We start from the raw sequence: 14,904 nt of genomic DNA, 5'->3' as shown, positions 1-14,904 counted from the left end.
TAATGTCTCGTAATGAGTTTATAAAATAGTGCAAATGGCTACAGGTACATGAAGACATGCTCATCATCATGACTCATCAAGAATATACAAATCAAAACCACAATGAGATATCACCTCACATCTGTTAGAATGGCTAGCATCTAGAAGGCAAGAGATAGCAAGTTTTTGCAAGAATGTGGAGAAAAGGGAATCGTTGTACACTGTGGGAATGTAATTGGCTCAGCCACTATGGAAAATAGTGTGGAGATTCCTCAAAAATTAAAAATAGATTTACTCTATGATCCAGCAATTCAAATAGGTATGTACCCAAAGGAAATGAAAACATGATATTGAAGAGATATATACACTACCACTTTTATTGCAGCATTATTCACAAGAGCCAGATGTAGAAACAACCTGAGTGCCTGTCAGTGGATGAATGGATAAAGAAGATATGGCGTGTGTATGTGTATATATTGACACATACACATACATACATACATACATACATATATATAGTGCAATGGAATATTATTTGGCTATGAGAAGGACATCCTGCTATTTGTGATAACACGAATGTACCTTAAGCACTTTGTGCTGAATAAGTCAGACAAAGGAAGACGAGTAATGTATGGTATTACTTATTTGTGGAATCTAAAAAAAGTCAAACTTTTAAGAACAGTAAAATAGTGGTTAGCAGGTGATAATGTGTGTAGGGATCAGGCAGTTGTTGTTTAAGGGTACGGATTTGCAGAATAGTAAATAAGCCCTAGAAATCTATATATAGTGGCACTGGCCAGTTTTGCTCAGTGGTTAGAGCATTGGCCTGAGGTCCGGAGAGACCCGGGTTCGGTTCCTGCTAAGGGCACGTACCTCGGTTGCAGTTTGTCCCTGGCCCTGGTTGGTCGTGTGGGTGGCAACCACTCGATGTGTCCCTTTCACATCGATGTTTCTCTCGCTCTCTCTCTGTTCCTGTCTCTCTCTCCCTCTCTGTTCCTGTCTCTCTCTCCCTCTCTGTTCCTGTCTCTCCCTCCCACTCTACCTGAACAAAAAATGGAAAAATGTCCTCGGGTGAGGATAAAAAAAATAAATTAATTAAAAAAAAAGAAATCTATATATAGTGATTATAGACTACAGTATTGTTTTATAATCATCCAACTTGCCAGTAGACTAGAATTTAATTATTTTAGCTTTTAAAAAGAAATAATTATGTACAAAATAGAGTTGGTAATTACTTAAAAAGAAATAATTATGTATGAAATAGAGTTGCTAATTATTGGTAAAATGGCAATCATGTTACAGTATATAAATAACATGTACACCTAGAATTTACACAGTGTTATATGTTAAATATATTTTAATCAAAACAAGGTGCTAAACACATAGACAGACATTTATGTATATTAAATGTTCTGTGGTGGTAAAAATCTATCAGCGAAATTAAAGCAGGATTAAATTGATTGAGTGTGCTACTTTAAGAAGAGTAGTTAGATGAAACCTTAAGGAGATCACCATTAGAGCAGAAATTTGAATAAAATGATTCTGTGAGCCGTGAGAATTCCACCTCTTTTTAGCAGGGTAATAGCAACTGGTAAGCAGGAATGTGCCTGGTGCTTTTGAGGTTGACAGGAGGAGGTGCAGGAGATGATGTCAGGTAATTATGATCTAAAAGATAAGACTATCATAAGCCTTATTAAAGACTTTAATTTTATTCTTAATTTATTGGTTGATTTTGGCAAATGCACAACATTTAGTATATATTTTATAAGATCTTTTTCATCTCTATTGAGAAAGTATTGGGAAGTGCATAAGGGTGTAGAGAGCTCATTACGGGACCTCGTAGTTTTCCTTATGAGTGATTATGGTTACTTAGAATTGGAAGGCATGGAGGTAATGAGAAGAGGTTGGATTATTTCTATATTGGAAAATGGGGCAGCAGTAAAAGAACTAACATTTGTATCATCAGAGTAACAGAAGGGGAAGGAAGAGTGGTATTGAAATATTTAAAAAAATAATGGTTGAAAACTTCTCAAATTTGTCAAAAGACATAAAACTACTCATTCAAGAATCTGGGCTGGTTTTGCTCAGCAGTTAAAGCATTGGCTTGCAGACCAGAGAGACCCGGGTTCGGTTCCTGCTAAGGGCAAGTACTCAGTTGTAGTTTGTCCTTGGCCCCAGTTGGGATCGTGTAGGTGGCAACCAGTCGATGTGTCTCTCTCACGTTGATGTTTCTCTCTCTCTCTTCCTCTCTGCTCTATCTGAAGATAAATGCAAAAATGTCCTTGGGTTAGGATAAAAAAAAAGAATCTGAATGAACTCCCAAGAAGATAAATTAAAATACATCCATGCTAAAGGCACATTATAATTAAACTTATGAAAACTAAAGACAAAAAAAATCTTGAAAGTAGCCATTGGAAAGTAATGTTACCTTTGGGAATGACAGTGGATATCTTATTTGAAACCATAGAGGCTACATGGAAATAGCACTTTTTTTAGACTACTGAAAAAAAAAAACACTTAAAAGAGAAATTTTTTTAAAAAAAATAATTTTTCTTCATTGACTTTAGATAGAGAAGAAGGGAGAGGGAGACAGAGAGAGACATCAAAAAGGGAGACCATCGATGGCTCTGCATACCCTTCCTTTTGTTGAGTTGTATGAGTACTCTATATATTTTGGAAATAACCCCTTATCTGATGTATTGTTGGCAGTTATGCTGTCTCATATAGTGGGTTCCCTTTCCATTTTGATGCTTGTTTCTTTTGCTGTGCAGAAGCCTTTTAGTTTGATGTAGTCCCATGTGTTCTTTTTTCCTTTGTTTCTCTTGTCTTAGGCATTGTATCATTGAAAATTCTGCTGCGTATGATGTCTGAAATTTTGTTGCCTACATTTTCTTCTAGGATTTTTATGGATTCACAAGTCACATTTAAGTCTTTTATCCATTTTGAGTCTATTCTCATGTATGGGTTAAGTTGGTGTTCTAGCTTCATTTTTTTGGATGTAGCTGTCCAATTTTCCCAACAACATTTATTAAAGAGGCTGTCTTAACTCCATTGTATGCTCATGCATCCTTTGTCAAATATTAATTGAGCATAATGTTTTGGGTCAATTTCTGGGTTCTCTATTCTGTTTCATTTTATGCCTGTTCTTTTCTATTACCAGGCTGTTATGATTACAGTGGCTTTGTAGTATAACCTGATATCCACTATTGTGATCCCTCCTACTTTGTTCTTCTTTTTCAAGATTGCTGTGGCTATTCGGGGTCTGTTTTGGTTCTGTATAAACTTGGAGAATTTGTTCTAGTTCCATGAAATATGTTGTTGGTATTTTAATGGGGATTGCATGGAATTTTAGATTGCTTTGGGTAGTATGGACATTTTAATGTTAATTCTCCCAATCCATGAACAAAGTATATGCTTCTACTTTTTTATGTCTTCCTCTATTTCTTTGTGAATGTCCTGTAGTTTTCTGAGAACAGGTCCTTTACTTCTTTGGTTAAGTTTATTCCTAGGTATCTTAGTTTTTTTCCTGCAGTGGTAAATGGGATTGTTTTTTTTAGTTTCTCTTTCTTTGAATTTATTATTGGTGTATAACAGCAGTTCTCAACCTGTGGGTCATGACCCCTTTGGGTGTTGAACGACCCTTTCACAGGGGTTAGCTAAGACATAACACTAGCTAAATTACAGTTATGAAGTAGCAACAAAAAGGATTGTATAGTTGGGAGTCACCGCAACATGAGGAACTGTATTAAAGGGTCATGGCATTAGGAAGGTTGAGAACCACTGGATAAGAATACTAATTTCTTGATGTTAATTTTGTATCCAGCTACTTTGCCAAATTTGTTTATTAGTTGTAGTAGATTTTTTGATGGAGCCTTTAGGGTTTTCTGTGTACAATGTCATATTATCTGCAAATAATGACAGTTTTGCTTCCTCCTTTGCAATTTGGATTCCTTTTATGTTTTCTGCATGCCTAAATGCTGTGGCTCAATTCCAAAATGGCAGCGGAATGAATGGAAGATACACAGACCATCTCCCAGGACCAAATTAGAATTACAACGAAAATAAAGACAAATCATCAGAAAAAAGCAAGAGAAAAGCAGCTTGGAGGACCATATAACCAGGGACACCAATCGATTTTGGTAGGACTGCGGAGGCATGAGAAGGGGACTGGGAGCCCAGAGACAGTGGCTTTAGCTGTAAGCAGCACCCTTGGGTTAAACTCCCAAGCAGCTCCATAGCGCAGAGCCAGGAAAGAGGCTAAAATAGCCACAGCCACTTAACCTTGGGCTCTGGCAGAGGGAGGGTGGACTGGACTGGAACTGTGGGGACACTCAGGATTTGGAGGGCACTCAGAGCTCTTGCTGAGTTGCAGCCACCCAGGCTGTGGTCATCTTACTCCTTCCCAGGGCTCTTGGGAGAGGCAGTGGCCCCTCCCTCAGAGATTCAACCCCACACAATGGCCATTGAAATGCAAATTGAGGCCCATTAACAACCAACATTTGCCCCACCCTTGGGAAATCCCTTTATGCTGAGCACCTGAGGGAGTTTTTCATTCAACTGAGAAGCCAAGGCTCTTCAAGTAACCTCTACTGATAGCCTCCAGGCAAAAAGCTAGAGGATAACTGGACCATTCCTGGGCTAGCAACTCTAACCAGGAAAGTAAGACTTGACAGTGGTGTTTAACGTGGGTCCTCCCTAGCTCATCCAAACCCAGGAGAGGGAGCCACAAACAGCAGAACACCAACACTCACAGGGAAAATTTGGCAGGCTCCAAAGCCCACTGTTATAGCCAAAATGGTGAAACAGAAACAAAAGCCAAATGAAAGAACAAGAGGCCTCTACTGAAGATAAGATAAATGAGGTGCAGTTAAGCAAGTTAACAGAACTAGAATGCAGAGCCATGATCTTGAGGAAGGTCAACAGTATGTGTTAGGACATGAGCACCATGAGTAAAGACATAGAAATATTGATAATCAACCAGTTGGAAATTAAAAACCACCAAGAAGAAATGAAGAATGACATAGTAGAAATAAAGAACACATTGGAAAGTCTAAACTGCAGAGTAGAGGAAGCAGAGGACTGGATGACGGAATTAGAAGATAGTAGAAAAAAATCAATCAATCAGAAAACCAAAAGGAAAAAACAATTAAAAAACAGGTAGACATCTTAGGAGAACTGTGGAACAACTGGAAACGTAATAAAATTCGCATCATAGGAGTCCCCGAAGAAGAAGAAAATGAGCAAGGGTTAGAGAATATATTCAAAGAAATAGTGACAGAAAACTTCCCTAATTTGGTGAAGGAAGAAGGCATTCAAGTTCAAGAAGCACTCAGAGAGCCAAGTAAGAAGAACCCAAACAGGCCCACACCAAGACACATAGTAATCAAAATGCCAAAAATTAAAGACAAAGAGGGAATCCTAAAAGCAGGAAGAGATAAGCAACAGGTTACCTACAAAGGAAACCCCATAAGGCTCTCAGCTGACTTCTCAAAAGAAACACTACAGACCAGAAGGGAATGGCATGAGGTAGTCAAGGTCATGAAAAACAAGGATCTGAATCCAAGACTACTCTTCCCAGCAAGGCTGTCATTCAAAATAGAAGGTCAAATAAGGAGCTTCACAGACAAAAAAAAAAAGGCTAAGGGAATACATTAGCACCAAACCAGCACTGCAAGAAATGTTAAAAGGACTGTTGTAATTAGCAGGAGAAATGGGAAGAAAAATAGAACCACATTAAACAAAAGAAATAAGTACATATCAATAATCACCTTAAATGTAAACGGACTGAATGCTCTGATATAAAGACTCAGAGTAGCAGATTGGATAAGAAAGCATGACTCATCTATATGTTGTTTACAAGAGACCCACCTCACAACAAAAGACTCACATAGGTTAAAAGTGAAGGGATGGAAAAAATCTTCCAAGCAAATGGAAAGCAAAGAAAAGCTGGTGTAGCAATATCTGATAAAATAGATTTCAAAATGAAGGCTATAACTAGAGACAAAGAGGGCCACTACATAATATTGAAAGGATCTATCCAACAGGAAGATATAACCTTGGTAAACATATATGCACCCAATATAGGAGCACCAAAATATATTCAAAATCTTCTGGAGTACTTGAAAGGAGAAATTGACAGCAATACAATCATAACAGGGGACTTCAACACCCTGCTGACATTACGGGATAGATCCTCTAGACAAAAAATCAGCAAGGAAACAGAGACTCTAAATGAAGCACTAGATAAAATGGATTTAATAGATATCAACATGGAATTACACCTCAAATTTACAGAATTCACATTCTCTTCAAGTGCACATGGGACATTCTCAAAGATAGACCACATATTAGGACACAAACAGTCTCTATAAGTTCAAGAAGATTGAAATCATATCAAGCATCTTCTCAGATCACAATGGCATGAAACTAGAAATCAATTGCAACAAGAGCATGCAAAGATATTTGAACAAATGGAGGCTAAAAAGCATGTTGTTAAACAACGAATGGGTTACCAAGGAGGTCAAGGAAGAAGTTATAAACTTCCTGGAAACCAGTGAAAATGAACACACAACAACACAGTCTATGGGATGCAGCAAAAGCAGTTCTGAGAGGAAGTTCATACTACTACAGGCCTACCTCAAGAAACAAGAACAATCTCTAATAGACTATCTCACCTCACAACTTAAAGAACTAGAGAGCAAACAAAAAGAGAACCCCAGAGCAAGTAGAAGGTAGGAAATAATAAAGATCAGAGCCGAAATAAATGATATAGAGTCCAAAAAAACAATTCAAAGGATCAATGAAACAAAGAGCTGGTTTCTTGAAAAGATAAACAAGATTGATGGAACCTCAGCTAGACTCACCAAGAAACAAAAAGAGAGAACCCAAATACACAAAATCAGAAATGCAAGAGGAGAAGTAACAACTGACACCACAGAAATACAAAGATCACTAACAACTATTATGAACAATTATATGGCAACAAGTTCAACAATCTAAGCAAAATGGACAAATTTCTAGAAACACATAGTCTCCCGAAACTGGACCAGGATGAGGTAGAAAACTTGAATAGACCAATAACAACTAAGGAAATTGAAGATGTAATGAAGACTCTGCCAGCAAACAAAACCCAGGCCCGGATGGCATCACGGGGGAGTTTTACCGAACATTCAAAAAGAACTAATATCGATTTTCCTAAAACTATTTCAAAAAGTTCAAGAAGAAGGAAGACTTCCAAACTCATTTTATGTGGCTAGCATAATTCTACTTCCAAAACCAGAAAAAGATATTACATAGAAAGAAAACTACAGGCCAATATCCCTGATGAACTTAAATGCCAAAATCCTGAACAAAATACTAACAAGTTGGATCCAGCAATACATCAAAAAAAATTATTCACCATGACCAAGTGGGAGTCATCCCAGGGATGTAAAGCTGGTACAATATTTGAAAATAAATAAATGTTTTACACCTCATAAATAGAATGAAGAATAAAAACCACACGATCATATCAATAGATGCTGAAAAAGCATTCGACAAAATCCAGAATTCATTTCTGATAAAAATGCTGAGCAATGTGGGAATACAGGGATCATATCTCGACATAATAAAGGTCATATTTGAAAGATCTACAGCCAACATTATACTCAATGGGCAAAAACTGAAAGTATTTCCCTTTAGAACAGGAACAAGACAGGGATGCCCACTTTTGCCACTCTTATTTAACATAGTACTGGAAGTCTTAGCCACAGCAATCAGACAGGAAGAAAAAATAAAAGGGATCCAAATTGGAAAGGAGGAAGTGAAACTGTCATTATTCACAGATGACATGATACTATATGTAGAAAACCCCAAAGACTCCATCAAAAATCTACTATACTTAGTAAATGAATTTGGCAAAGTAGCAGGATACAAAATTAACGTCAAGAAATCGATGGCATTTGTATACACTAATGATGGACTCACAGAAAGAGAAACTAAGAAAATAATTCCATTTACCATTGTGGCAAAAAAAATTAAGATACCTAGGAATAAAATTAACCAAAGAAATAAACGACCTATTCCCAGAAACCTACATGTCATTGAAAAAAGAAATAGAGGAAGATATAAAAACGTGGAAGCACATATCTTGTTCATGGATTGGAAGAATCAACATCATTAAAATGTCCATACTACTCAAAGCAATCTATAGATTCAATGCAATCCCCATCAAAATACTAATGACATACTTCGTAGAACTAGAACAAATACTTTAAAAGTTCATATGGAACTAAAAAAACACGTCGAATAGTCACAGCAATCTTGAAAAAGAAGAACAAAGTTGGAGGGATCACATTACCAGATTTCAGGTTATACTACAAAGCCACTGTAATCAAAACAGCCTGGTACTAGCACAAGAACAGGCATCTAGATCAGTGGAACAGAACAGAGAACCCAGAAATGGACCCAAGGCAATATGCTCAATTAATGTTTGACAAAAGTGGCAAGAGCATACAATGGAGTAACGACAGCCTCTTTAATAAATAGTGTTGGGAAAATTGGACAGCTACATGCAAAAAAATGAAAGTAGACCATACACAAGAATAAAGTCAAAATGGATAAAGGACTTAAATGTGACTCATGAATCCAGCCGAGTCCGCTTGTCCCAGCTCAGGCCGTGTCCTCGCAAGCCTACCAGGATTGAGTCAGTGTCCTTGGTTATGTGGTCCTCCAAGCTGCCTTTCGGTTGCCCCTTCCTGACGATTTGTGTTTATTTTTGTTGTAATTCCAATTTGGTCCTGGGAAATGGTCTGTGTAGCTTCCATTGACTCTGCCGCCATTTTCTCCTCCTCTTGTTAGTTTTTTTAAATTTTGGAACTTCTTCAGGTTTGTTTTATGTTTCCCCTTTCACTAGAGAGCTGATAACTAGAGAATTGTTTGTAGGTCCAGTGGGAACCTCATTCTTATTAATTTCTAGTTTTACTGATTATTATCTGAGTATGTTATCTATGTCAGTTTTTGTTAATGTTTCATATACACTTGAAATACAAGTATATTTTTATTATAAATTTTGATATTTAAAATTAGATATGGATTAATAATACATCTCTTATTATTATATTTGTTTTTCTATCCATAACTTTTTGCTTTGCTATGCCTTGAAATTTTTTTCTTATTAATGTGTTTTTATTTTTTCTTGCTTTCCTGAGTTCTGCTTCATGAATATTGTTTGATCTCTAGACACTCATAACTGTTACTCATCTATTCAGAGTTATGGATTTTAGCATTTTTAAAGTGTTTCTTTATCCTTTCTTATATCTAGATTGTATCCCTGCTTTTATTTGTCTGGAATAATATGTTCTTTCCCTTTGTTTTAGCCTTTTTGAACCATTTTCTTTAATATCTGTTTATCCTTTGCAGCAGAGATTTGGATTTTGTCTGTGAAAATTACTTTGTTGTAATTGGTGAGTTAAGCCCATTCACATTTATTGATATGACTCATTTGTTTAGTCTCTATTATGTCATATTGTTACATTTAGTGAGTATATCATGTTTACTGAATATTTCTATTTGGTGTCTTTTCTTTGTCCTTTTTAGAGGTAGACAGTTAGGAAATTTTGGCATTTTTGTTCCAGTAGTTACTTTTACATTGACTTCTCTTATACTTGCCTTAGTTGCTGATTTTCTTCCTTAAACCTCTATTTAATTATTCCAGTTTTAGTGACAACCTTTAGACTCTATTATTTATGTGGCTATCTTTGAAGTTAATCTTATTTCCTCCTTTTTTCCTCCTCTTTCCTAAACCTTTTATTTTAGTTGCATTATTTTTGCTTCAATAGACCACTTAACATTTATATATTATTTTCTATCCTGTTCTCATTTTTGTTTTGGTCTTAGATCTATATCTACAATTAAATGTGTTTAGTACTATTTTTTTTTGCCAGTGTTTCCTATCAAATCTTCGTTGCTTGAAGTTTCTTCTATCTAAAAGGGTTAATGTAGCACCACCATTGTGTCCATGTGCTCAGCAGAGGCTGGGTGTCCCTCTGGCCTGTGACTGTGCCCACTTGCCCATATGCTTACTTATTAGCCATGTGCCTGTGTTCTATGTTCTGTGTCCTGTGCCCCTTGGTCCCACTTCCCAGGGTGTTGATGTAGCCTGGGTCCATGGCTCTACAGCTCAGTCCCAGCCCATGCTTTCCTCCCTGGGCAGCAGGGCACCTGCCCTGGGGTACCACAGCTGCCTCTGGGCCTCATGCCCCCTGCTTCTCCTGCCACGGGCCTTCACTGGCCTATGGGCTCTCCTTCTGCCTAGGAAAGGGTGACACTGCCACTCTCAGTACCACCCTCCCAAGGCAGGATAAACTGATCCTGTCACAGAAAAAAAAAAAATAAAAGGTTTAATAATTATAGTAGTACTGAGTTCTTGAATATCTAACCTGGTTTGCCTTTTTCTATTGCTTTGATACTTAAAGGGTAATGTGGCTGGAGATAAAACACTTGATTCTTACTTTGTTTTCATGAAAATGTTACTCCACTGATTCTTGCTTTGTTTATTAGTGACAAAAGTCTATTACTGACCTACATTTTTGTTTGTTGAGACTTTGTCTTTTTGTCCAGAGGGCTTTTTCTTCATTTTAAAGGTATAGGAGTTTTATTAAGGTATATCTTAGAGAAGACTGTTCCAAGTCAGCTTTCCCAGGTGCATGATGGTCCTTTTGAATATGTGGATCAGGTCTTTCTTTATTTTTGGACAGTTTTCTTAGATTATTGTTTTTAATACTAGATTTATTTCATTTTTTGTTTTTTCTTTTTTAGAGATTGCAGTCATACATACATACATACACTTTTATTTTAAATAAAAAAGTTTTTTTTCAGACTTTCTTTATCTAGAACTTTCTTTTTGATCTATTTTTCTTTTGTCTTTTGTTTTTATTTTTTTCTGCTTTCATGCCTCTTTTTCAATGATATTTATTAAAATTTTAGTCACATGTTTTCTCTTTGCATTTTCTATTTGTCTGCAATTTTTCTGCCTCAGTGGCTTAAACAATGAACATTTATTCTTTTACAGTTCTGGAGACTGGAAGTCCAAAATGAGGGTGCCAGCAGGGTTGGTTTCTAGTGAGGCTTTTCTCCTCAGCCTTCAGACTGGAGCACCTTCTCCCTGTGTCCTCACCTATGGCTTTTCCTCTGTACTGCTGTACAGAGCAAGCAAGCTCTGGCGTCTCTTCTTTTTCTTATAAGAACACCATTTCTGTTGGATTAGGGCTCCACACTTAAGACCTCTTTAACTTTAATTGCCCCCTTAAAGGCCCTGTCTTCAAACCATCACATCTGGGATTAGGGCTTCAATATCTGAATTTGGAAGGGACATAACTCTGTTTGTAACAATCCTTGCCACCCTGGCCGGTTTGGCTCAGTGGTTAGAGTGTCGGCCTGTGGACCAGAGTGTCCTGGGTTTGGTTCCCGTTAAGGGCATGTACCTCAGTTGCAGTTTGTCCCCGGCCCCAGTTGGGGTCGTGTGGGTGGCAGCCTGTCGATGTTTCCCTCTCCCTCCTGCTCTGTCTGAAGATAAATGCAAAAATGTCCTCAGGTAAGGATTAAAAGAATAATAAATAAGCTCCTGGTAATTTAAGTTCTATTTTCTAAGATAATTTTGTTGTTTTTACAGTTTTATTCCTCACTTTGTTCAGCCCTTGCCTCCTTAGTTCCTGTACCCTCATTTGGATTTCCCAGTAGTCTGAGCTCATCTCTCAGAACTGAAACATCACTTCAGCATTTTCCCACTGACAGTGGGTGGAGCTTTTCCTTTTTGGGAGTAATTTTATTTGTACTTAATTATATTTAAGTTCTGTCTCTTCTTTTACATGTGGTTGTCTTAGTCTCCAGCTAACTTTTTGCACAGATTGGGCTCCATGTCAGTGTCTTCTATATATGAGTATTTTCTTACTTAGTGGTGACTTGCATTTAGTAGTATTCTGTATCTCTTAGTTATGCCAAAGTCATGGGTTACTATAGGTAATTTTATTGCTGTCCTTATATAGATCCTTATAGCTCTTTTGGGGGTTACATGGGAAATTCAGATTCAAGCATTTGCTGTTATTCTTCAGGCACTGGAAACTAAATGTACATTTTCTAATAGCTAGTTTCCTCTCCCTTCTTCCACTATGCCAAGATTTTTTTTTTCCTTTTTTTACTCTAAACACCCAAAATAGAAAAAAAAAAAGCACTTGCAATTATTTTCATCCCTGGAGACTGGATAAGACATCAAAGTCAGCTACAACAAAAGCATTTGTATATAGGTCACATTCATAAGAAATGTGTTAATATTTATATGCGTAAGATTGATTTTTCTTATTTCTAGACATCTGGAAACCTGATTACATGAAAGAGAGGAGCCAAGAAGACCAGTTTCACCATGTGTGGGAAGTTGTGTTTATGAATAACAAAATGCTGACTAAAGAACGAAGTCATGTAATACGGGAACCATTTAACTTGGATACAAATTTTTTTACTTCCAGAAAAATATTCTGTCAGTGTGACTCATGTGGAATGAGTTTCAACTATATTTCAGGATTGATTATCAATAAGAAAAACTATTTAGGAAAAAAGACTGATGAATTTAATGCTTGTGGAAAATTGGTACTCAATATTATACATGAGAAAACTCATACTAGAGAGAAAAGTGAATTTTTTAAAAATGGGAAAGCTTTCAGTCATAATGAGGACCCTATTCAACATGAGAAAGTTCAAACTGTGCAGCAAAATTTTGAATTTAACATATATCAAGAAACCTTTCTTGAAAAGGCAGTATTTAATACACAGAAGAGAGAGATCACAGATGGGAATGATTGTGAATATAATGAATATGGAAGAACATCCTATGAGAACTCAGCCTTCTTATTACATCAGATAATGCCGACAAAGGAAAATCATTATGAATTTAGTGTTTGCGGGAAAAAATCATTTTGTGTGAATCCTAACCTTTTGAAGAATCATGGATCATATATGAAACATTTTGAATGTAATGAAAATGGGAATAATTTCAGGAGGAAGTTATACCTCTCACAACTTCAGAAAACTCATAAAGGAGAGAAACACTTCGAATGCAATGAATGTGGGAAAGCTTTCTGGGTGAAATCACACCTCACTCGACATCAGAGGGTACATACAGGACAGAAATGCTTTCAATGTAATGAATGTGGAAAAAAGTTTTGGGAGAAGTCAAACCTTATTAAACATCAGAGGTCACACACAGGGGAGAAACCCTATGAATGCAGTGAATGTGAGAAAGCCTTCAGCCACAAGTCGGCCCTCACATTACACCAGAGAACACATACAGGGAAGAAACCCTATCAATGTAATGCGTGTGCAAAAACTTTTTACCAGAAGTCAGACCTTACTAAACATCAGAGAACGCACACAGGGCTGAAACCCTATGAATGTAACGAATGTGGGAAGTTCTTCTGTATGAATTCACATCTTACAGTTCACCGGCGAACTCATACAGGTGAGAAACCCTTTGCATGCCTCGAGTGTGGGAAATCTTTCTGTCAGAAGTCACATCTTACACAGCATCAGAGAACTCACAGAGGGGATAAACCCTATGAATGTAACACATGTGGCAAAACCTTCTACCACAAGTCTGTACTCACCAGGCATCAGATAATTCATACAGGGTTGAAACCTTATGAATGTTATAAATGTGGAAAAACCTTCTGCTTGAAATCTGACCTCACAGTACATCAGAGAACTCACACAGGGGAGAAACCCTTTGCATGTCCCGAATGTGGGAAATTCTTCAGCCATAAGTCCACCCTCTCTCAACATCACAGAACACATACAGGTGAGAAACCCTATGAATGTCATGAATGTGGAAAAATTTTCTACAATAAATCATACCTAACTAAACATAATAGAACACATACAGGGGAGAAACCGTATAAATGTAGTGAATGTGGGAAAGCCTTCTGCCAGAAGTCACAGCTCACTCAGCACCGGAGAATCCACATAGGGGAGAAACCCTATGAATGTAGTGAATGTGGAAAGGCTTTCTGTCATAAGTCAGCTCTAATTGTACACCAGAGAACTCATTCAGATGAAAAGCCCTATAAATGTAATGAATGTGGAAAATCTTTCTGTGTGAAGTCAGGACTTATTTTACATCAGAGAAAACACACAGGGGAGAAACCCTATGAATGTAATGAATGTGGGAAATCCTTCAGTCACAAATCATCCCTCACAGTGCATCATAGGGCTCACACAGGAGAGAAAGCTTGTCAATGTAATGAATGTGGGAAAATTTTTTACCGTAAGTCAGACCTTGCTAAACATCAGAGATCACACACAGGGGAGAAGCCCTATGAATGTAACACATGTGGAAAATACTTCTCTCAGAAGTCGAACCTCATTGTACATCAGAAAACACACACAGGAAGAGGGAAATCTTATGATTGAAGTGAATATTAGAAATGTTGAGCCACAATTCAGCATCCGCTACACTTCAGAGACTTCACCCTTTGGAGAAAGCTCTCTTAACATTCTGAGCTCAGTAACCTTAATGCACAAACTGGCCTTATTTTACTCCAAACTAATGATATGGGACAAACCCATAGACTGCAACAAATAGAGGACAGTCTTGTTAAGAAGTAACATTCCATTGAATGTTACTGGAGTAAATTCTAAATTTTTTAATTTTATTTTATAAAAGGTTTTAGCAAAAATTCAAAGTAGGTTATACCAGAATTTATATTGGGGACAATCTGTCAATTTGAAACATATAGTTTGAAAATTTTCTTTAGATGTAACATTAATAATTGTGTTTTGGTTTTGATGTCATAATTTTCTTTAGAAAACATTGTAATTTATAGATGTATATTATACAATGTAAAGCTTTTTAAAAAAAGATTTAGCAAAATGAAAAATAGCATCACAAGAAGTTGCAAT

The 14,904-nt window shown here is 36.9% G+C and overlaps 1 protein-coding gene across 1 annotated transcript in view; it reads left to right on the top strand.

Annotated features, from left to right (window-relative positions):
* ZNF33B (zinc finger protein 33B) overlaps positions 1-14,489 on the top strand; it is a 46,123-nt gene extending 31,634 nt beyond the window's left edge. The window contains exon 5 of the mRNA XM_036265032.1: positions 12,323-14,489. Coding sequence (XP_036120925.1) covers positions 12,323-14,415 — 2,093 coding nt within the window. The 3' untranslated portion in view covers positions 14,416-14,489. The remainder of the gene's footprint in view (positions 1-12,322) is intronic.
* Positions 14,490-14,904: the final 415 nt, after the last annotated feature.

The sequence above is a fragment of the Molossus molossus genome, unplaced genomic scaffold (genome assembly GCF_014108415.1).
Source record: "Molossus molossus isolate mMolMol1 unplaced genomic scaffold, mMolMol1.p scaffold_m16_p_17, whole genome shotgun sequence".
NCBI lineage: Eukaryota > Metazoa > Chordata > Mammalia > Chiroptera > Molossidae > Molossus > Molossus molossus.
The sequence above is the reverse complement of the archived record's forward strand: the minus strand, read 5'-3'. Positions and strand labels throughout refer to the sequence as shown.